Below are 24,877 nucleotides of genomic sequence, written 5' to 3'. Positions count from 1 at the left end.
GAACATTGCACTGTTTTGAGACTCTGTAGTTTGTTGTGTGTCAAAGCTTTTTTTAACACTGAAATGTTAATGTCTATGGGAAAGATTGTTCCCTCCATGTAAGTACTAAAAGCCAAGTGAAACTGAACTTTGGGAGCTGGGGACATTGAAATTCCTGTGGAATAAAATTTGGGAAGAGGAGCGATGCCTTGTGATCGTTAGAGGGGGGGAAGTCCTTCCAAAAGTGCTGCTGGCAGATGCAGGAGAGGCCAGGATTATCTATATAGAAATCTTGTTTCTTCTTGATTCTCTTTACTGACATCCAATAGTCTAGATTTTTGGGGCTAAAGCTCACTGTAGAGATAGAAACAGTTTTCTCTACACAAAAAAGTGTATGTGCTAAAGATAGTGCAAATCTATTATTTTTCTCAGGTAATGCCTGTGTCAGTGGGGTAACTTCTGTCATCCTTGGTTGGGTTACATTTTTTTGCCATGTTGTTTACACAAGAAGGTTTATCTAGGCTTGAATTTTGTGGAGTGCAAAATGATTTAACAAAAAATAATTTTGTCTGATTTCTTGTGTACCTTTGTGTCCCTTACTTTATCAAATAATGAAATGAAAAGTCTTCTAAAATTCAACTGGTCAGGATCTGAGTGACCAGAAGATGTTAAAGATGTGTGTTTTACCCAGTATGTGTACCCCCATAGAAAGTCAAACGAGTGTTTTAAACAGTGCTTCTTTAAGCAGTAAAGTTCTTGGGAGCCTTCAGCTGTGAGCCCCAGGGTGAGGGCAGTTCTACCAGGTATGACAACGTGCACTTCTGATTCCTCTCCTCTTCCATCACCTGCATGGGGTATTGTGATCCTGAGCTGCTTGGTGCACTTGGGAATCAACCTGCCAAATTGATGAAGGAAACTTCTCAAATTTCTCAGGACATTCCTCTTTCCTTCTGGCTGCTTGATGGGCAGCCCTTCAAATTTCAGTTCTAGCCCTATTCCTCTGACTTTGTTATCATTGTGTGAAAGTATAACAAGGGTAAGTATACAACTTCAACAGAGCCCACAGCTGAACAAGCCAAATGCCTGTTATTACTGCACATCAGACTAAACTTTTTTTAAATTATTTTTTTTTTTAAGAAGGACAAAGAATCAAGTTACACACTTTGGAGCTGTGCTGTTAGATATCTTTTACTGAATATATATATATGTATATATATATATATCTTTTTCCCAAAATGAAAGCTTACTTCACATAACTGTCCTTTGGTTCTCCATTTTTTTCTTGACTGGTATCAAGCTTTAAAGTTTTCATTCACGCTTTGAGGGTGAAACTCTAGGATCCAAGGTAGTTTTACAAAATGCATTCAAATAAAGTCTCTATATAGCAAGCTAATGTTGCATTTCCTGGGCTACTGTTTTGAAAGCAATATATTGAGCCTTGAACCCAGTGGGAGCAGTCAATGTACAGTGTGACTACTATACTATGTAAAGTCTCAACATTTTAAAGTCTGGATCTCTATCAGTTCTGCTTTCATACAAACACGAAGGTTTCATGGACTTGTGGTTTCTGTGAATGTTGAAGGATGCAGTATTATAAGGTAGAAAGACAGCTCTTATTTTATATCTGGCTTAACTGGCTTCCAGCAGGTCTGTGGATGAAGTTTAGGCTGGGTGGTTGATGGTATTCCCGCCCTGACTGGGAGAAGAGGGGGTCTGTCTGTTTTAACCACCTTGCTACCCATGAAGTTGCTGCTGACATAATGTAAGCCTGTTGTAGTAATGCCTGATTTCTGGATCAGCTGTGTGCCTTGGTGAAAAATAACAAGGCCTTATCTATGTTAGTGTACTCTCTTCTGCCTTACTGGCCCAAATTAAGGGCTCAAGCAACTCTGAAAAAAAAAAACAACAGGATTCTTGTTTATTTCATATGGATATACCACTTCTGAAAATAAAATATTTCCTGTATTTGCCTTGCATTCAAGTACTAACATGCTCTTCATGTTCAGGAAGGCTTGGCTTTGTTTTTCTGCAAAGCAATCATGTTGCTCACTAAAGTAATATTTAATCCTTTTTGGAGATAAAATCTCTTTCTGCTGCTTTTTAGTGCACTTCATTTCCAGTAAAAATTCCAGTCCAAGGGTCAAAGACAACCTGGGTGTAAATCTACTGATTTCAGTGAGGTTACCCTACAGATTAGTTTGGTATTACTTATGTAAGATATAGACCTGTGAAGTGCCGAGCGTCCTCAGTTCCCATCAATGTCAGCACCTGGTTGACTTGGTTGCTTGTGCTGAGTTCTTGCAAGATCCTTGGAAAGTCTTATGTTTCTGACTCTGATAATACAGTAGTTAGCTGTGAAAGCTAATGGGTAAATCTGTGTGCATTCCCAAACACTTGAGTTTTGTTTCCTCTAAGCTCACAAGTAAGATGCTCAAGCCAAAAGAAATAAAACAGAATTTTAACATTAAAGACTTGTTTTTTATGTTTCATCAATATGTTCCATCAGAAATATAAATGCAAATGAGTGTGTCTGCCCTTAGATTACCTGAGAAGGGGAAACCTGTAGGACCACACCTGCTACAGGTGGAAACTGGCTTCAGCTGGCTTTCTAATGGAGAAGGCTGATCCCCCCCCCTTAGTTTCTCAGGGAAAACTGCATTTCCTTTGGCATGCTTTGCTTTTTATTTAGGGGTCACAGTGTGTTTTTATGCTGATGGTGTAAAATTCATTGTGTATGGTAACTGCTCCCTGTAAGGGGCAAAATATCAGAACTTGACCCAGCTTAGTTACATGTGAGAAAAATTTTTCTTCCAGAACTCACTGAGGGAGTCTACAGCTAAACTGAGGGAGTGTGGTCTGGACGACCAAGTAGTGAGGTGGACTGCGAACTGGCTGAAGGGAAGAAGCCAGAGAGTCGTGGTCAATGGGACGGAGTCTAGTTGGAGGCCTGTATCTAGTGGAGTGCCTCAGGGGTCAGCACTGGGGCCTGTATTATTCAATATATTCATCAATGATTTGGATGAGGGATTAGAGTGTACTATCAGCAAGTTTACTGATGACACCAGGCTGGGAGGAGTGGCTGACACACCAGAAGGCTGTCCTGCTATCCAGCAAGACCTGGACAGACTGGAGAGTTGGGCGGGGAAAAATTTAATGAAATATAACAAGGGAAAGTGTAGAGTATTGCATCTGGGTAGGAACAACACCAGGTTCCAATATAAGTTGGGGAATGACCTATTAGAGAGCAGCATAGCGGAAAGGGACCTGGGGGTCCTGGTGGACAACAGGATGTCCATGAGCCAGCACTGTGCCCTTGTGGCCAGGAAGGCCAATGGCATCCTGGGGTGTATTAGGATGGGGGTGGTTAGTAGGTCGAGAGAGGTTCTCCTTCCCCTCTATTGTGCCCTGGTGAGACCACATCTGGAATATTGTGTCCAGTTCTGGGCCCCTCAGTTCAAGAAGGACAGGGAACTGCTGGAGAGAGTCCAGCGCAGGGCAACAAAAATGATTAAGGGAGTGGAGCATCTCCCTTATGAGGAAAAGCTGAGGGAGCTGGGGCTCTTTAGCTTGGAGAAGAGGAGACTGAGGGGTGACCTTATGAATGTTTACAAATATATAAAGGGTGAGTGTCATGAGGATGGAGCCAGGCTCTCCTCGGTGACAACCAATGGTAGGATAAGGGGTAATGGGTTCAAACTGGAACACAAGAGGGTCCACTTTAATTTGAGAAGAAACTTCTCAGTGAGGGTGACAGAACATTGGAATAGGCTGCCCAGAGGGCTTGTGGAGTCTCCTACTCTGGAGACATTCAGAACCCGCCTGGACACATTCCTGTGTAACCTCATCTAGGTGTTCCTGCTCCGGCAGGGGGATTGGACTAGATGATCTTTTGAGGTCCCTTCCAGTCCCTAACATTCTGTGATTCTGTGAAGTGGGAAGCTTTTTTTCTGAGATCAGAATTGGCCCAATATGGGTAACTGGGATTAGTATGACAGAGTTTTCGTTCCTTAAACAATGAATTTCAAACAATAGGGTGATTGTCAATGACTATGCAGAAGATTATTTTTGAAGAGAGTGAGTCCAGTCTCTCCATAAAATTAAGTACAAAGCATCTTGAGCTGTAATAGGGGCTTGAGAAGAAGAAACTGATGTGCAATAGAATTTTTTGTTTTTTAATGTGTGTAAAGCTGATAGGACCATTTGGACTCTCCCCTGCTTTTACTAATATGGTTCTGTATTTTAATCTTGAAGGTGAGATGGGGAAGCTGAGGTGATATAGTTAAGAACTCACTTTGGAATGAATGGAGGTGCCGCAGAGCCGACCTTTGTGGAGTTCTCGGTTCCCAAGCTTGAGCTTGATTTTTCACTTCCTGAAGAAAGACCAGCCAAGGTCATCACTGAAGCTGCAGTTCTCAGGGCAATTTAGCTCACATGTCTTGCAGGTTTTTGGAAAGGCAGCTGAAAACCTTGTACCTTCTTGAGTCCCACCTGCCTGTGACATTAAATAGAATCCTATCCTCCTCTGATTTATTTCTGAGAAGGCAAAAACTTCCTAGAGAGGAAGGCATGCATTAAAAAAAAAAAAAAGCCTTGACTCAAAATCTCCTGGCTTATCTGTATTTACTAACACATTTAGGTATAGAACACATAAGAACACTTCTTTGTGGTCAAAATTTAACATGTGATAGCTTTTCTAAATGTTGTTTCACTCTTTTTTCAAAAATTGTGTTAGAAGAATAATTTCTCACTGTGGCTAACTTCATGTGTTTTGCAAATTATGTGTATGTTTGAGGTGGTTTTCAAGCACCCGAAGGCACTAACTAGTGCATATCTGCAGCTCTTATCTGCATGCTGCGGTGTAAATGTGCATTACCATTTGCATTGTTTTGCCATGCACCTCTTACTGGACGTTTACAGGCAGTTATAATGAGAATCTGCACAGGTTAAGGATGTTCACTTGTGTTATGTGCCCTGTGAAAATCTGGCTGGTTGTCCTTCTGGTTGAATGATGACTGCTGCCTGTTTTTGGACACTGTTAGCAAGAACTGCCTGCCTGTAGCACATAGTGTTGAAATTCAGTGCTGTGAGGTTTGTTTTTAGTGACGGTGTGGTAGGGGTGGGAAGGCATGGAAAGGGTAGCTAGAACCTCTGTTTTCCTGGAAGACTAATTAGCTGTCTCCCTCTCCTTTTAATATTAAATACCAGTGGTTATTTCTTGTCACATTCTCAGATCAGACTCCTACTCCAACACGCTTTCTGAAGAACTGTGAGGAAGTGGGCCTCTTCAACGACATTGACTGCTCCCTCGAGCACGAGTTTAGGAAGGCACAAGAAGAAGAGAACAACAAAAGGGTGAGTGTGAGCACACCAAACCCTTCCATCCCATTTTGTTCCTTAAAATATTAAAAGATACTCTGTGAAAGCAGACAGTACCTGCTAGTAACCTTTTGGTTAGAAACTAGGTGGCACTGTAAGTTGTGACATGCTTTTTGAAGTATTGAAACAGTTGACCAAGGAACCTCAACCACAACAACCCAGAAAAACTCAAACAAAACCAACAACAAAAAGACTCCACCACAAAACAACAAAAAACCAGCATTAATTTTCCAAAAGTGTGTAACTGTGTTTGCCAGGGTTTGATTCCAAGCCTCTGCTTTTAAGTAAACTATAACACAAACCACACACCTCTTTAGGGAGAGGTTTGGGAAAAGTATATCATCTTTGAAGTAAGGATTGCAAAGTTGCTCAAATACATGGATTATAAGGAGACATTTACTTTATATACACACACACACACACACAGAGGTTTTGTTCTTTTCTCTGCAACACAATGGGGTATGTTTGCCATCATTACCAGCTTTATCATGTTTCTCTATTTCTCATGAAGTATTCATAATGAAGGGGGAAACTTTAACTTGTAACACCTGGTAGATAACACATCCCATTTCCAATTAGTATTCTTTTAGTCTTTGCATTTGTAAGTTAATGTTGAATTATACAGGCCACTTTGTATGGTGCTAAGCGTACTCCTGTACCCAAAGATTGTTAGTGTTTTGAGGGATCCTAAAGTGCTGTTAATATTTTCAAGGAATTGTAAAAGAGCTACGGAGACCAGCAAGAGGTAATGTGTGAAATTTTAACTTTTCAAATAAGCATCCAAAGTTCTGGTTTCTTTTGAGAACTAAAACACCTGAGTAATGTGGGCCTTCCTACAGGAGCATATTGCTCCCTACTGTGCTCCAACAACCTGCCCAGTGCCTATCCTTCACAATGTTCCCTTTTGTGCCTCTGTTTTCCCCTCTCCCATTTCTCCAGCTCTTGGAAATTCTTAGGTAATGCATCCCTTGCTGTAGGAATTCCCCAATTATTGAACACTCTGTTATTTAGCTTAGTTCTCACGGTAGTCTCTATTTGTCTAATCTGAACATTAACCAGGACCATAGAGTAAAAGTAGGAAAAGGCAATCATGCAGCAACCACAGTGCTAAAGCCAGAGGATACCTCTCCTTAGCTAGCCTCAACATTATTTTGCCTTTCAGAGTGTCTGTGCCTCCAATTGCAAGTGCTTCCTCAATAGGTACCATTTCTTATAGCTGCTGTGTAGTGTCATTTGCTTTGCCTGTCTGTAATCACTCTCCAACTCAGAATTCATACATGTGAGGCATAAGTGTGCTGCTGGGTCTTGTGAAATCTGGATATAGCAGCACTTGGAGATCTTGAGTTCTGCAAAGTAAAGGGCCAAGGAGGCTTTTCCAAAAGGAGAGATAAAGCTGATTGCTGAGGTATAGAATGGGAGACAAGGCTTCTAGAAAGGAGAAGGGAGTCTACAAGTGGATTGGTTTTGGCTTATAGGGAAGGGAGTCAAGGGATGGTTTATTTGTGGCTCATACAGAAAGAGCCTGAGACAGCTAGAGGAGGGGAGAGGCTGCAGTGTGGTATGCTGAGCAAGGAAAAAGAGTGTCCAAATGTGAGAGAGTCCAAGTTTTGGTCAAGGATTGGGAAAATAGCCCAGACTGACCCTCAAAGCTTTGTGTGCAGGACAAAGGCTAGGAAACAGCCATGTAATGAGATGAATGTGTCTAATTTTAGACTTAACTTGTTAATACTATGTTTCTTGTCTGCTGCAGAGGGGAGACTAGGCCAAAATCAAGGAGAACATTTCTGTACATTCCTACTTCTCTGTGAATTAGAGGATTCTGAAGCAGTTCTTTCTGCATGGTGTTGCTTTTGCAGGAGAAGGAGATAAGGAGATATCTGCTGATGCGGAGTGCTGTGCAGTTAGCCACAGATTGACACGCTTAATGTTGTAGAGTCCGTTTCAACTCACAAAGGATAGCTGCACAATCTGATTAAAACATAGACAAGGGCATCAGGTTACCTGATAATACCAGTTGTTAAACAGCCTCTGGAAGTCTTATTCTGCCCTTTTTCTACCAACCCCTGCAGCTGCCATTGGTGATCTCCAGGGAGCAGTGGTGGAGGGGTGAGGGGGAGGAGGAAATCAGTAAAGAAATAAAGGGGGGAGAAAAACGAAAAGCAAAAGTCTCACTGGCTAGCTAACCTGTAACATTTGCTCTGTGTTTCCAATTAGTCTGCTGTATGCTCGTTCTTACATTACCGACTGACTGTCAGATAGGAATCTGAAGTGGGCCCCAGCAGGGCTTTACACAAACGCAGGAGACAAAGGCCATGACAGAAAGGGACTCCTCTGGCTGGAGCTATCACTAAATAAATGCTTCTAACAGCCTCTCCCTGGAATATGAGTTCAATGTAGTGTTGTCCTAATGGACCTACCAACACCTGGAGACTAATACTAGCAGCATGGAAATCTTACTCATGGCTCAGAAAAGCCTTCCAAAAATATTTTTGGTTGTGTTAGTTTCTCTGTACTCTGGAAGAAACAGTTTTGTTTATTTTGGTATATCACTGTGGCTTAGCACACAGCTTGACACTGAAATCTTGTAAGAGAAAAACACTTTTTTTCTTTTTTGTCCTTGAAAGTCATCATTTGAAATCTCAAAGAATAAAGTCCAATTAGCTGCATTCTTTCATTTTTTTTTTTTCCCTCTTTCTCTTCTGAGTGGGAGCCCATGGATAATCCATGAGAATTATTTGTGATTAAGCTGGTTACGTGGACTGGTGACATTCCATATTAGCTATGAAGTGCTGAGTGTACAGTTCTAGGGACACCATGTGTGCCTTTTTTGTAAAGGCAGTATTGAGGGGAAAACACTTGCATTAATATCCCAGTTGGTTATTCATGAACAAATCACTTAGCATCTTTCTGCCATAGTTGCTCATGTGTAAAGTGGAAGTAGTGTCTCTGCCTCCTATACTTGATATGTCTTATGACTGTAACCTCATCTGTCAAGGACCATCTCTTAATATATACATGGCTTAATCTTTGCTTGGGGACTGAGTGGACTCAAGTAATAATAATGATGATGACCTCTAGGATGTGAAATGAAATTAGAAAAGTAAAGTTTTAAATGGAAGTGATGTAAGTTTGTTTTGGCTCCTCTGTTGCTTATACCATGAAATATTAGTTGGAAGTCTTTGCTTGAGAAAGGCCTAGTCCCTAAATGTAAATGCAAAGGATGCTATAGATCAGCAAGTGATAAGCAAATCAGAAAAAGGCTTTTTGCATCTTCTTGATGGCACTCTTCCTGACACAAGCATGCTACCTGACAAATTTGCCATCAAAATTAGTACAAGTAAATGCATATCTATACTGTATTTCTGCTCACAGAAGTGTAAATAGTAAAGGTCTTAGGAGCTTGAGGTAGGCAGTAATTTATAGTTCTGCCCCAACAGAATTTGCAGCCCAAGTCAACAGGGCAGGTAGTGCTGGCAGATCAGATGATCATGTTAGTCTACTAGCTGCAGGTTTTAGGTTTGCACTGGTCAGAGCATCAGCTATCTAAAATATTTGTAATGGGTTATATGTGCAAACATGTGACCTTTGCTGCTGCTGGATAGGCCCTGTTGTTGCATCTTGTTGAGTATTAAGGTTGGGTCTCAGGGAAAAATGTCAAAGGTGGGAAAAGTTGGAATCTGTTTCTGAACAACTAATTGGACTTGCTTCATTAAAATGCATCTTGCCTGACCTCTCTGCATGAAATGAGAAAGAGTAAAAATATGCTTAGTCTAGCATGTAGAGTACTACATTGAGTAGTATTTAGAAATAATGAGTTGACTATTTTCAACATGAGGGAATTTTTAAAATCACGTTCTCCCTATACTAGAGTTTAGATGCGTCACTTCCTAAAGCTTATCCTGCCATTTTGAAATCTTCTAACCAGTGCTCAATGTTGCAAGATAATATGTGAACTATGCAAATGAGGCAGGGAAATGGCTTGGTTTTAATGTGTGTTGTTTAGTGTCAGTTCAGGAAGCTCATAGCCAGGAAGTTCTCTACATTACTTAATATTCCTGTTCTAAGTATACTATCCCACTGCAGGTGCATCACTGCTAGAAAAGCATCAGCAACTTGAAGTAGGCTGAAGTGAAGGGAAACAAGCAACAACAACCAAAAAACAAAAATGTAAACCAAGTGCAGGGCATTTGGTGGTTGAATAGGCTCAGTCTACAGAATGACTAAGAAGTATGAATATTCAGTTCATTTGTGTTAAGCAAGGGACGATACTACAGTCTGATGCATATTTGAAATATATAAATTTGCTTTGTACCTTCTATGCTCTCCTTCTACCTTGTATGTATCAGGGTAGATTTATGTCTACCAGCATAAGAAGGTAGATAAAATGGCATGTGTCAAATTTATACCACCTCACCATCTCCTGTCACTCAGTGACTCTCAGACCTCCAGAAGAAAATTATTGCAAATATTTGCTGAATGTCATAGCTCTGCTCTGTAGCCTGTGAGTGTGAGGAGGATGATCTAATTCAAGGGAAGCTGGAAATGATAGAATTTTTCTGTTGAGCAGGTGTAATTTGGTGGAAATATTCACTTCACTTAAACAAGGTGTAGAAATTTAATGCAATGTATATCTGACCTGCAGGTTTTCCTCTCTTGTGGAAAGCTTGCAGACAGAAGAAAACATGATGGGTTTTGCTTGACTTAAGTATTTTTCTCTTTTAAGGAAACCTCTTACATTGCAACAAGGAGATAAAAAATAAATACCAAATTAATAGCCCTAAATTTGGCTAAATAAGAATGTCCAATAAGCATTGCTTGTATTGTAGAGACTTGGTGGGGTTTGCTGCTGCTTTTCTTTTTCAGAGACTTATTTTAAGTGAAGGACAAAACCAACTAAAAAAGGGTCCAATCCTGTTTGCTGATGTGGATGGTGGGAGAAGCAGGCCCTGGGAGATATGCTGCTCATCTGCAGCAAATGCCATTTTGAAGTCCTCTTACTTTCCCAGTAGGAGAAGCTGCAGGAGCCATGTTAATTTGATATAAGAAAGTATTTCATATCTTATTTCAATCTGGTCCATCATTCCATCCAAGCAGAAAGTTTACTCCTACATTTAATCATTGACAGAACAGTAGCTGAAATTAACAGCAGAGTAAATAGCACACCTTAGACAGGAAAGGGTGATATTAAAATAACATGGCACCCATGTATGACAAGAAAAAATACCCGTATGTTAATATAGCATATACTATAGGTATTTGGGTTTTGGAGGCCTATATTGATGCATATAGTAATGTTGGAAATACACTATGTTGGTGAAAGAAGTGAAAAGAGATGAAGGGTTCATTACAGTGGTTGGCTTGGCTGACGGACTACAAAATCAACACTGATCATTTATGGAAAAACAAATGCTCTCACTCACCTGACTCTTTCCCCTTCACATGATTTTTATGTGCAGCACAGAACTGTGGTTCCATAATAGGCTTTTTTTTTTGTCTAGTTTTCTGGTAAGGCAGGACAGGAGATCTGCAGATTCATTTCCTTTTACGTGTAGTCTTGTGGGAGGTGGTATCAATGCTGCAGTGTGCTGGTGTAGAACAGTATGACTTCAGTATGACTCCTGAATGTGTGTGCCCTACCTCTACAGCATCACGTTGGCTTTGATCTTCCCTTCTGAATATTCTGAAACCCCAGTGGGGTTGTAGAGATGAAACAGAATAGTGTGCTGGTAGACATATCAGAGGCAAGTGCTCTGAAACAGCTGAATTTCCTCTTCAATTAATACAAACAAACTCATAAGCCTGTTCATGGAGAGCTTTTGATTGTCATTGACTGACAGTCTGTACAGCGAAGAAAGCAAAGACCTATGTTTAAATGCTTACTATTTTAATTATTTTTCTTAAATTATTCAGTCATAAATACACATACCTGCATTTGTCTAAACGTGATGTCGGAATGGTAATTCTTGTTTTCAAGCCAAAGGTCCCTCTGAATTCTTACTGTCAGAGGTGGAGTATCCTATATGGTGTTTATGTTATAGCAGATGGAAAATAAGACGAGGAATGATTTATGTTAATGTAGTGCTTAAAGGCCAGGGTACTGTTGTTGTAGGTATTGTATAATAATAACTTCAAGCTGTTACTTTTTCAATCAGTTAAGCTGGTGTCAAGGTGATAGCTCAAAACTCTTAAGTTCAAAGTCCAAAATATCACCCCATATTCAAAGATTTTGGTATAATAGTTCCTACACTCTAAATATGACATTTGTATGTGTGAAGATGTGAGCATCTGCACAGTATAGCATTTCTTCTGCGTACTGTAAAGATACATTTAACTCTCTATCAGACTTTTTCCAATGAGTTATTTTGCTTTTTCGTATGCAGTAATTGTATCAGGTTATTAATTTGCTTTATGCAATCACTGTTGGTTTATAAAACTCTCAGTTTCTTAATTATTAACTTTTGCAGCATTCTTATGGAGAAGGGAGATTCTTTGTCTCTTGTTTTCCAAGGAAAAACAGATTCCAGAAGATGTCATTTTCCAAAGCTCTGTTACAGTGAGACACCAAGATATTGAAGGAATCACAGATGTGGAGTGAGAGTTGCAGGGGAGCTGGGTCCTCTCCACTGTTCTGCCAAGCAAGTGGCTTTCTGTCTCTTTTGGTTCCTAAGTATCTTTATTTAGCATTGTGGCCCCAGAAGATTGGTAGACATCTTCAAAGGCATTTTGTTGCCTTGCTCTCACTGAAATAAAGCAGGAGTGAATCAGTGAGCTACCATAAAGGATCTGGGCCCAAGTGATGTGCTAAAAATTGCACAGGAAGTCTGTGGCAGGCCCTCGGATTGATTCCATATCTCCTCAGGCTCAGCACAGGGCATCCCACAAACCATGTGCGTTAAAGATTTATCAGCTGTTGTTCAGTGTTGCTAAAGACAGGAAGAATGCTCTCCTCCTCTCTCCAGATGGGTAGGCTTGCTGTATTTTAACTGCTTTTCTTGACTTGTAGTGCTTTCGTGGCAGATATGGGGCAATATGTCATATTTTAGATGGCAATTCTGCAGTTGGCACTTTAGTCCCCTTACTTTGGTGCGTCCTGTTTTGAGCATATAGCTGTGTCTGGGCACTTAACTACCACACTGAACTGTGGTACCAAAGGGACACTTTGTAGAAAACGGTGTGAAAAAGAACATAACAACAGAGTTCATAACATGACCCTGCAAAAATATTCTGAGGAATGGGCTTCAACTTAGGCTCATTGGTGCCTTTACAACATCTGCTGGCAAGCAGGTCTGTCTTATCTTCTTCTGTAGCAATGGACTGTGTTTGAATGGTTTTAGGGATTTAGATTCTCACAGTCTGAGAGAAGACCTGAATGTTTTTCCAGCAGTAAGTGCCTATATCATGTGGAAAGGCAATTCTTGAGGGCATACGTTTTTGATTGAGCTAAACCTCCCTAACCATAATCCTTCCATGTTCTTCTGAATTCCAGCTGATGAATCACCCTGCAGAGCTCAGTCAGGACAGTTCACTTTCCTTCTGCTTCTTATTGTCTCTGTTCCCAAAGAAGTTGAGTCACCCTCTTGTAATGTTTGGGTTTTTGTTGTGTTTTGTATATTTTGGCTATCCCCAAAAAAAGGAGGCCTGCCTGATTTCATTCTGACATTTCTTCCACAACAACATCACATAGTTGTGCGTTTTGCCTTGCTCTTCCTATGAATGTTTTTAATGGCCCAGCTTTCTTGTTACCAGTTCAGATTTCAGCAGCATGGGCCGTATTGCACATGATGAAGGGATAAACCTTTCCTGTAGTGGCATTTTTATAAGTCTATCTCTTAGGTAAAGTCCCTAAATCTTGGCAGTCTCTTTAGAGCATACGCTCTGCTATTAAACACAAGCTCTTTGCTCCCCAGAGTGGACTGCAGCCTATATGGTTGGGTAGGTAATAAGATACTGCTGATACATTTCAGAGCAAGGTGCACTTTTACTTTATTTATGAAGATAGACATGCTGGTCGAGGGCTTAATCACAGCTGATAAATCATTTTAAGAAAGCCTATTAGAACCATATGCTGATTCTTTGTATTATAATAATGTGGTGTGTCTGTTTCTAGTCTAATAAGGCAGGGTCTCTTCCCCCTCTTCCTTTCCCCTGCCTGGTGTGTGAACTATTTATCTATTTAAGTGATATCTCTTGCTTGGAGGCACTTCCCTCTTTAAGAGGTATCATTAATAAAGCAAGGTGAACAGAGGAGGCAAGTGAAGCTGCATGTTTTCAGTCACCTTCGTCAAGATGGAATTGCGGAGCAAAGGTCCAGAAGCAGGGCCGAGGAAACCTGTGGGTTAAAGACTGGAGAACCACGACATGGCCTTCCCACAGCATAAGGTTGTCATTTTGGCCCAGGTGGTTATAATCCCAGAGCCCGAGAGCTGCAAGGGGTGGGTACGCTGACATTTTGGTTACCTCACCTTTCCCTCATTCAGAGAGGGCTGCTGTGGGAACAGGTTCCATGGCCATCTAATGAGATCCACATTGGTGAAGCCATTCCGTGCCAAGTCCTATTTATCATTAATTGGTGGGTCTACTTGCAGATCTTTCCTATTATTTGCTGATTATACCCCTACAGATTTTTTTTGTCTTGCCAAAATTCAAATGCTAATAATTTCTTGATTTATTGTTTGTTTATAATTCCGTCTACTGCTTAAATGGATGTAGTTAGAAGATTTCAAAACAGCAACAGCTCTTATGCTGACTGGGTTTCTTTCACGTTTTGCACATGCAGTCATCTATTTATAAACCTCTGTAGGGACTCCTAAACCTTTACAGTTGGGTTCCTCCCACCACTTCAGCCTTTTTTCCCTTTGCTCCCGCACTGCAAGTCTTGTGTTTTTGGCATAAAGACAATGATGGTGATTGTTATGTGGAGAAAATGTCCACGAGCTATGAACTGTGGGTAAGGATTTTTAATTTGTACCTCTAGCAAAATAAATTGGAAACTGGAGACATCCAAGAGAGTAGAGGTATTTTCACCATAAGGTAGGAGATGTGATCTGAATTGCTGGATTTCTTTAGTCTTACAAAACATGAAACTGAAAAACTTAAATCTCACTTTGTGCCAGTTGGGTGCACTTTGTAGTATGACCTGTTTCCAGTACTGTATGAAATTACTGTGTTTCTAAAAGCCCCCAAACTTGACTGTTAAATCTGAAGTACTTTGGGGTAACAAAAGGAATAGTGGAGAAAAGAAAGAAATCAGAACAACTGAGCACGTGCCATAGCAGTTAATGGATGCTGAAGTTGCATGTGTAGCCTTATACATCTCTGGGGTGGTTCAACTCACTTTAACGGAATTTAAAATTTTAGCCTATTGCAACTAGGCAAAGATCTGAAGGGAGAAGAGCCTTTGCACAGAGACTAGAAAGCAAAACAACTCTAGCCTTGAAATGATGTGAAATATCTGGGTATTTGTTGATGTCCTGATAACATGTAAAAATAGGGCCTTTTAAAAACCATACTGGGGAGTGAAAAAAAAAAAAAGTACATTTAATTTTTTTTCTTATTCTAGTTTCTTTCTCACATGCTTTTCTACAGAAGCTGTCAAGCCCACTTTTATCAAATAAATACCAGCTTTCTTTTTCCCTTGAAATGCGAATAAACTGTGTGTGGCTCAGACTGGTCCCTGTGAAAGACCGGACATGGGTTCACCATCTGAACGTACATGTCAAAGTGCAGCTCTGACAGCCAGTCTGGGGCTGGGTGGGGAGAATGAACTCAGTGTTACAAACTGTCTCTTTTGAATTTCTACAACCTATTAGTCACAGCAAGCTGCCCTTATTGATTTTGGTAAGAGAGGTCACTTTTAATCCTCTAAAGTGGAGAGAGCCGCATGCACTCTCCATAGCATGACATTAAAATTGACACAGCTCTGCATCAGTTCTATGAAAATGCCCTAAACCTAGATGGATTATTGCCTTGCCTTTCAGTGGATACAAGCTGCTAACCAGAGCATGCTAGCATAGATTAGGTGTAAAAGCTTCAAAATACTTGATAAGGAAAGCACAGCCTAAAAAAACCTGAAAAATATGTGAGCATGCTAAAAAAGCTGCCCCTGCAGAAAGAGGCCATTAGTCTTAAGAAACTTTTTGATTTTTAAAAACGGAGAAAATAAACTCAGCACAGAGGAGTTGAGATTATCATATAAAAGAACAAACAAAAACTGACCTTTCTCTGTGATTATGAGGAAAGCTTTATTCTGGCTGACAGCCCTTACTAGTTTTGTTTATGTTCTTTAGAGAACTAAATCTTTGAATACAATTAGAATAGTCCGACTTGAATCTTAAGTGTGCTTCAAAATAAACAGCAGAGGTGAACTCTCAGCAGTTTTCTTTTCATCTTTGTTATCCCTGCCCTGACCCGTTTTTCCTGCCTAATGATCATTTGTGGCATACTATTATTAAGAGAAATCTTCTTGATGGAAAAATGTGTTTAATGGGGATAGGAAAATTGTTGTGAGCCTGGAGAAGTTGTGGGTTTTTGTTTTTGTTTTTTTCTTCTTTGGAATTTTAGAAAATGACTAAAATGACTACTGTTCCTTCTGATTTTGTGCTAGATTTTCTAGATTTTATTTGGAAATTTGTTTTTGTCTCACTGATTTTTTTTTCCCTCCTTTTCATTAATTGTAGCTCATTCTAGTATTTATTACAGGTTAGAAATACCCTTCCTAAATAAAAGACATGTGCAGAAGGAACTGTAGTAAAAAACCATCAAGGTACAACACTAAACACCAAACTGTGTAGCCTGTGCGTGTAATTTGTGTGATGATGGAGGTGTTTGACTTCCATGCCATGGAACCTTTCAATAAGCTGAAAGTACCCTACCATTGTTAGCTGAGTAGGTTTCAGCTTCTTCTCAACAGCTATTAAGTATATGTGTGTGTCTGTGTGGACAGTGTGGCTTCCCCTCCTACATGAAAAGTTACTTGCTCTTCTTCCTTCCTCACCTGAGGTGGCAGGATGGTGTTTTCTCCCTCTTTGTGGACTTATCAAGACACAGGGAAATGCAAAGGAGGCACAGAAAAGGGAGATGGCTTTTGGCTTCATCACTATCACTGAGAAATGGCACCTGGCAGCAAAGGTAGAAGCTGCTCCATCTGTAGGTTGTCTGGTCTTCTGTCTGGCAGCTTATTTTTACTCCAGTCCTACCTTTTCTTTTCCTATCAAAGGAGAAAGAAAAATGAGGTGTATTGCCAGTCTTTCCTCCTTTGTGTTGGAAGAGTCCTCCCTGACGTCCTAAAGCTATGTGGGACAGGGGGTAGAGAAAGGAGGAAGATGGGAAAATAAGGGTTGATTAAAGGGAGAAGGGAATGAAAGGAAGAAAAGTACCCTTTATTTTTACTTATATAAAGGACTTATTCCAATCCCAGGTCAGACTTGGTGAGGAAAAATGGAAAGGAAAATTCATACAGAAGAAGAGGAAAAGCAGTATTACTCAGACACAAAGAAAGCTGAGGGGGGCTACCATGAGGCTGTAGAAGAGAAAGAAAGGAAGAAAGGAAGAAAGAAAAAGTGAACAGCACTCACATGAGGCAAACATGAAAAAGACAGTTCTTTGCATTCTGAGAAGTGGGATATTAAAACATTCCTGTGATATACTTGTTAGCAGAATTAGATAAGTTGAGATAGAGGAGTGTGAAAAGTATAACTTCCTTTTCTTCCCAACATCCCTATTCCCCAACCCCAGGAAACTGAGTAAGTTTCTGTACTTAATCTTGAGTTGAGATGTTGAAGGAAGCAGCTGTACAAGAGAAGAGATGGAATCATGGAATCATTTTGGTTGGAAGAGACCCTCAAGACCATTGAGTCCAACCAAAACCTAACTCTGGGATTAAACCATGTCCCTAACAACCTGATCTATCCGTCTTTTAAACACGACCAGTTTTGGTGACTCAACCACTTTCCTGGGCAGCCTGCTTCAGTGCTTCACAACTCTTCCCATGAAAAAATTTTTCCTAATATCCAATCTAAACCTTCCCTGGCACAACTTGAGGCCATTTCCTCTCATCATATCCATTGCTACTTGGGAGAAGAGACCAACACCCTCCATGCTACAGCCTCGTTTCAGGTAGTTGTAGACAGCAATAAGGTCTCCTCTGAGGCTCTTTTTCTCCTGGTTGAACAGCTCCATTTCCCTCAGCTGCTCCTCATCAGACTTGGGCTCCAGACCCTTCACCAACTTAATTGCCCATCTCTGAATTCGCTGTAGCACATCAGTGTCTTTCTTGTAGTGAGGGGCCCAAAACTGATTCAAGGTGAGGCCTCATCAATGCTAAATACAGAACAATCACTTCCCTAGTCCTGCTGATCACACTATTGCTGATACAAGCCAGGATACTGTTGGCCTTTTTGGCCACCTGGGCACACTGCTGGCTCATATCCAGGTGGCTGTTGACCAAAATCTCTAGGTCCTTCTCCACCAGGCAGCTTTCCAGCCACTCTTCCCCGAGCCTGTAGAGTTGCCTGGGGTTGTCGTGAGCCAAGTGCAGGACCGAACACTTGGCCTTGTTGAACCTCATACAATTGGCCTCATCCCATCAACCCAGCCAGTCCAGGTCCCTCTGAATGGCCTTCCTACCCTCCAGCAGATCAACACTCCCACCCAACTTGGTGTCATCTGCAAACTTATTAAGGGTACACTCGATCCCCTCATCCAGGTCATTGATAAAGATATTAAACAGAACTGGCCCCAATACTGAACCCTTGGGAAGGAGCACTCATGACCAGCTGCCAACTGGATTTGCCTCTGTTCACCACAACAATTTGGGCCCAGCCCTCCAGCCAGTTCTTTATCCATCACAGAGTACATGCATCCAGGCCATGAGCTGCCAGCTTCTTCAGGAGAATGCTGTGAGAAACAGTGTCAAAGGCTTTACTGTAGTCTAGGTACACACCATCCACAGCCTTTCCCTCATCCACTAAGTGGGTCACCTTGTCATAGAAAGAGATCCCGCTGGTCAAGCTGGACCTGCCTTTCATAAGCTTGTGCTGACTGGGCCTGATCGCTTGGTTGTCTTGTATGGGCTGCGTGACGGCACTCAGGATGGTCTGTTTGGTGACCTTCCCTGGCACGGAGATGGAGGTACTCAGTTGATGTTGGGTTTTCCCAATACTTTTCCCCTTAAAGAAAAGAAGGGAGATCCAGCCTAGATGCTATTGTTTTTGCTTTCACTGATCTTTATAAAATATTCTTTCTTTCATCACGCTCCTGTCTTATGTCTGAGATCTATGTGTATATCCCTTGGGGTATATACATCTATGTAAGACCTGTTTCTCTAATGAGAAGTTGTTACCATAGTTCTCTCCAATTTATGCTATTTTTCTGTTCCTATGCAGTAAACTCATGCAAGTATAAATGTCGATGTATATGTTTCAGGAAAGCTATTAAGTGTATTACACCTCTGGACATAAGTTCTTATTTTGTGGATTATTGTTTGGCTGGAATATTTTTCAGGTACAATTCTCTTTGCTTCATCCATCTCAGCCAGTTAAATGCGTATATAACTGATTTTCTGAAATGGGGCCAAAGTCCATGTACTTCAATCGCTCTTAAACATGTGGTTAACTTCAAGCATGTGTGTAGGGGTTTGCTGAATAGAGATAGTTTGCTGAATCAGGACTTCTCAACACTAGGATTATAAATTGCAAACAATCCTCTATTTTAATGTATTTTAAATACTGCCTCCTGTGGACCATAGGTAACTATTGTTACTTGAATCCTGCAGGTGAAGAAAGTGGTAGCTGGTTGAACAGTAATTGAAGGGTAAAAAAAAAAAAAAAATCTTTCTGATGCCCTGCTGTGACAACTATTTTTCTACTTCCTCCCAATAAATAACTTAATTATGTTATATGAGCAAGAATAATGATTGGAATTTCATGTTATGATTAAAAACTTTTTTTTTTCTGTAGGAATAAAAAAGATCTGCTACTTAGAGAAAAACTTAAAAAAATTACTTATTTTTCTTTTATATTTTAAAATGAGATTTCAGTATTTACTAACAAAATGTGGTACTAAGATGATAGTATATGTATGCCATTATTGACCAAATAAACATGTGGCACCTATCCAGTTTTCTGGATACATAAACGTGTTACTTCTTGAGAAAATACTTTTAAAGAACAATAAAAGTGTTTATTTTTATATATGTACAAAACCTAAAAAACCCCGTCACCTCAAAACAGACAAACAAACGCTAAGCCTCCCCCACCAAAAAATAATAAAAAAAGGAAAAATAAAAAAGCCACAGCAAAAATCCAGTTGCCTTTCTCATTCACTTGCATCCTTCCTTGTGCAGGGATAAATGGGACAGGACTGCCTGCCCTGTGTTGTTTTGATTTTCTCCATCCTGGATCCCAGGTAGGGTGGGATGGAAAGTAGGTTCCATAAAGCAAATGCATCTGTTGGAAGGTGTAGGCATGGGGAAAGAGTCAGTGAGGGAAATGTTCCTTTCAAAATACTTCTTCATATGCTGCTAGTGACAGAATGCTCAAATTGCCATCTTGCTGGCAGTTGGGGAAGGAAAAAAACATATTTTATTATTGTAGTTGATACACTTAATACAGTGTTTTAAAGCAAAGTGCTCTTCCTTTCTTTTTATGCCAGGTAGTAAGATTTGAAAGTATAATTGGGCTTTCCCCTTCTTTTCTTACTACTTTTCAATATTTGTTTCCTCACATTCCATCCTCAAACCAGCTAATCTGTGTCCCCTTCTTCTTCAATAGCATTATCTTGACAACAGAGCAGTGAAAAGAGCTGAGACTGCGGGACTTCTAACAATACCAGAGGGCCCCAGGAATAGGAATGCCCTGAAAAAAATGTGCTCCCATCCAGCTGCCCTTCATATTGTTGTCTCCCTATCCAATTTACTAGAGAATTTCCCACTGGCTCTTGGCTCATTCCCAAATGAGAATGTAATCTTTTAAAGATTACACTGCATAATGGAGGGACAAGGAGCTCTTTATTAACTGGCATGAGGAGTCACTTGCTATTAGGCAGGGGAGAGGGATGGGCTGTAGTCGTGTTCTGTGAGCTCTGCTTTCTGTCCCTTCTCGTCTCCTCAGCCATCGGACGGCAGGTTGGGAGTGGGAAACCACTGCAGCTGCACTGTAGCAGAAGAAATAATTGAATGTAGGTTATGATTATGGCAATTACTTTTATAACGTGAGGGATTATACCATAACTGTTACATTGCCAACAAGATTAAATTACTAACCTAATACCACAGCATGTTTTCCAAGAAAATAAAAAAATCTGTGCTTTTTCTGGAGTTGATGTTTTCAAAGGTTACTAATACAGTATGAAAGAGCTGAGCAACTAAGGAACCTCACGTGCTGTCTGTACAAATACTGTCTGGATCAGATCCGTGTCACTCTGACTTCCATGAGCTGTGCCAGCTAAACACCCTCACCCCTTTTGGGATGTAAAGCAATGTGGTGCTCTGGTAATTTTAAATGCTCCTTCTCTCTCCTGTCAAGCAGATAAGCTTCTGCCAGTAATAGTTAATAAAGAGATAACCAGAAGCTATACTTGCAATGAGGAAATTTAAAATCTTCACAAAGGGAGAAGATTTGCTCATGCAAACCCACTGAACTGATTGGAAAGCTTCATCCTCAAAATACTTTCATGCTGTGCTCTCCTTTTACTATACATTTTGAAAATGTTGTTTAATACAGAGGATATATGTATATAAAATTAGATAATCTTAGGTCACTTCTAGAATGAGGCCATTCTTCCTGAAGTTTTGGGGAGTCTGCAGTGTAATTTTTTTTTTCTGTATGCAGAGCAAGGTAATATTTGAGACTTTATCACATATATAGTACAGAAATAGTCTTGTATAGGCTGTTCATGATAGGAGTATAAGCTAAGTTAATTATATAGTTTCCTTTTGTTCATCAGCTAGAAAATGAGTAGAAAATTAAATTTTGGAGACTTCAGAAATATATCAAGTGTTGATCATTACCAGCAAATTAACTGGCTTCATGGAAGAGCCAATGTTCTGATTCTAAAGATAAATGTAGGTGAACAATATAACTCTATAAATGTTTTTAATTAATTTTTAATATGCTATGTGCTGAATGATATCTTAAGCAGATGATTTCATTTTGTTGTATGGACATTTAAGTCTTCTTACACTGCTGTGCCATATGAAAATACCTGTTATCACACAAAGCTGTTTGATACATTTGGGAAGACCAAACACATATTTGTAAATCAAGCTTTTATTCCTCCTTTTATTTTCTAGGGAAGAACTGGAGTTATGGATAAAAAATTGAAGTCAAATAAGAATACTGTTGTTTTTGGCAGGACATGAAACCTGGGAATGGCGGGCTGTACCATATTTTATTCTTTTTTTTTTTTTTTTTCCTTTCTACTTTCCTCTCCCTATACAGAAAAAGAAGCAAATCTGATTTCATTGTGTTCTTATGCTGAATCTTTGCAGATCTGACCAGTGTCACATATGAACTTTTTGCCTCCATGACACATACTCTTTGCTTTTTGAACTTGCTATTCATCTGAGCTTGAAAGAGCCACCTTAGGTAAAAGGTGTACTCAGTTACCTTCTGGAATTGAGAGCACTGGGTTCTGTTAAGAATTTGGTATTGAAGGTTGTTTTCATAGCTTCCTCGTGGTGTCTAACCAGGCTAATAAGGTTATACATCTATTTGCTAATTGCAAAGAGTCTTTTTGTCAGGTGAGGGTATCTTTCCATTCCGTCCCTTGGCTTTTATCACTTTCAGACACAGTCTCTATGTTCCAAGTGAAACATCCAGTATTAATCTCCTCCGAGGGCTGTTTAGGTTCGTCCTTGGTGCATTAGATCCTCACTGGTAGGAACAGTTGCACAAGGATCAACTTGTTTTCTTATGTCTCATAAGCCATGGCATGTTATTAAGTCTATGGTTGCTGCTTGCTTTTAGAAAGAAGGTCAGGTTGGGTTTACTGCACACCTGCCAGCATGCTGCAAAATGCCGGATCCTCATGGCAACATATGTGCCCACCAGGCAAGTGTTACCTGTCACAGACCACACACAGGGAATCATAAACTATGGAAAAGGGCTGATCAGACACCTGAGGGCCATACCTTGAGCTGTCACAGAAGTTTCACCAGTTCTTGCTGTTCATCAGTTTTCCTGACCTCTATGTACCATGTGCTTGAGAACCTTCTTAAAAGTCAGACTGTTGCTTGGGGCATTAACTGCAGGCTGTAGTGCAATGTGGGCTGCTGGAAACTGTAAAGTCAGTGAAATGGATTTGTGCGCACTTCTGTGTGTGCCCTCTCACTGTTAATAGGTAATAAAACACTAACATTTCAATGTGACAGGCTTTGTTTTTTTTTTAGTGTGACCCTGTATTTAACTGCCATAAAGACATAGGTGTAAAAATTTTGAAATTGTATAAGTATTGTAATACCACCCAGAGACACCAGTATGTTCAGAAGCTCTTGCAGTAAAGTTTGTGTGGTTTTATCGATTATGTTGATCCTAGATCATAAACTGGATTGAGGTTTTTTTTTTTTTCTGTCTTTCTTTTCTACAAACATCCCAGTGGAATTATTTTTAGAGCCAATGGGAAATGTCTGTAAGACCTTCTTGTAAGCCACATTTTTGGATTTTTCCTGTTTTCCTGCTGACCTGTAATTTCCCTAACTGTCTTGTTAACACTTTGAAAACTTTCTGCGTTTTTAGGTCAGTTTCTATGTCAGTTAATGTTGAAATCAGTTTCAAAACCACAAATGGAACTTATATTTACTAAAGTATTAGCCTTCAGTTTAGCCTGGCCCTAGACCAAACACATCTGAATTAAAGTAGCCCAACAAGGTAGCTTCTTTTTATCTCCTCTGACATGTGACTAGCTATGCAAATACTCTTAGCTTGCCCTAAATATTATGGAGGGAGACAAGCATGTAAACGTCATTACTGTGGTTTACTTGATGGACAGTAGTTTATTATAAACTGCAGTGGCTCAATTGTTTTTGATTTCTGCTTATCATATCTCAACTGAAAGACATTAGGGAATCTTCTGATCTTTCCAGCAGTTCTTAGAGCCACAGGTTTTTTTTTTTCATCATACAACATGAACTGTCAACTGCTTGCATGAAGCCTGCTATGTGCTACATGTCTGTAGAGGACCAAAGTTTTGATCCCATGTAGTGCACATAACTCCTAAATCATGAGCCTTATTTTGCAATGAATCTTTTCAGCTGGATGATTTTTTGTTGCTTTAAAACAATACATATTTTTGTAATACCTGAGTATAACATAGAAAACGTAACGCCGTTCATTTAGACGATTTTTGTTGCTTGATATAGTGTCATGGCACTAGTGTCTAGCAAGGGAATACATTCCTGTGGTGTTTTCAAAAGCATATGAGAAACCATATGTTTTCATAGGAAAACAGCTGTTACCAAGCATATGCTTGCTTAGATAGAGTGATGGTTATTAAAAGGGTAAAGTAGGACCATGGCTTGCCTTCTAAGTTGAATAAAGCTGGCAATAACTGTCACTTTGAATGTGCAGTGGTGCTGTGTGTAGATATTGCCATGTAGAGTTGTAACTGGAAGGAGAGGGGGAGATTAACGTCCGTAGTCTGGAGCTTGGAAGAGACAATATAAATCTCTGTCCTGCTTTGAGCTGTGAATGCCTCTGTAGGAGTTATAGTAACAGACAAATTAGCATAATGTAATTGGCTGGCAAGGTCAGCCCCTCTCCAGGAGCATTAGCAATGTTTACTGTAAGAAGAGACAGACTAAGTATTGTAGGGTAGTATGTTGTCTGTTCTTTTTGAAGGAAGAATAATCATTTTGGACTCCCTACATCACAGACTCTTTATCTTACTAAAATTCAGACTATCATATTTCTGCCTTAAAGCAAATAATCTAAAAGAACAACAAAGAATATTCTCTACTATCACATGAATCTTTATTCATTTTTTTTTTCTTTTGCTTTGAACCTCCTGGAGTTTACATCTCTTTTTTTTCTTTCTCTGTTGAATAGCTTTTCTCTGAATGATAAACTTACATATGCTTCCCTGCCAATACCTGATAAATCTTGTTGAGTGGATTAAAATTTCTGGTCTTACTACATGGGACACAATGAGTGAATCCAGACAAACTTATCAACTTTCTTGTTTGGATCTTTTGAAAGTGTGAAACTCTGGGCAAAATTCTGGGCCAGCTCTAGCAATCCAGAGTGACTGGATTCAGCTTTGCAAACCCTTTCACAGCTGTCTGCCAGAAACGTGAGATGGTGCCCCATGTTTTGAAGGAGACCTTGCACTGACTTACAAATGACACTGGCTTTTTAGGCTATGATCTCAAATCTGACAATTTATGCCAAGTATTTGAAATGAGTTCAAGCATTCAGTTATGAGATATTTGGGAAATGGCTTTCACAATATCACATGGTGGTCACAATGCCTTTTCCCACATACTAATCACCAGGAATGCTGAAGGTTATTCTATTTAGCATCTATCTTC

General features: G+C 40.0%; 1 protein-coding gene across 6 annotated transcripts in view; it reads left to right on the top strand.

Annotated features, from left to right (window-relative positions):
- The window catches only part of CREB5 (cAMP responsive element binding protein 5), a 260,643-nt gene that overhangs the window by 47,755 nt on the left and 188,011 nt on the right, over positions 1 to 24,877 (top strand). For all 6 annotated transcript variants that reach the window (XR_014183407.1, XM_082046227.1, XM_082046229.1 and 3 more), the window contains exon 4: positions 5,210 to 5,331. Coding sequence is in view for 5 of the 6 variants with exons in the window: in XM_082046227.1 (XP_081902353.1) it covers positions 5,210 to 5,331 (122 nt within the window). In the remaining variant the exon portion in view is untranslated. The remainder of the gene's footprint in view (positions 1 to 5,209; positions 5,332 to 24,877) is intronic.

The sequence above is a fragment of the Streptopelia decaocto genome, assembly GCF_964273445.1.
Source record: "Streptopelia decaocto genome assembly, chromosome: 2".
In the NCBI taxonomy this organism is placed as follows: Eukaryota; Metazoa; Chordata; class Aves; order Columbiformes; family Columbidae; genus Streptopelia; species Streptopelia decaocto.
This window is presented reverse-complemented; position numbering and strand designations above follow the sequence as displayed.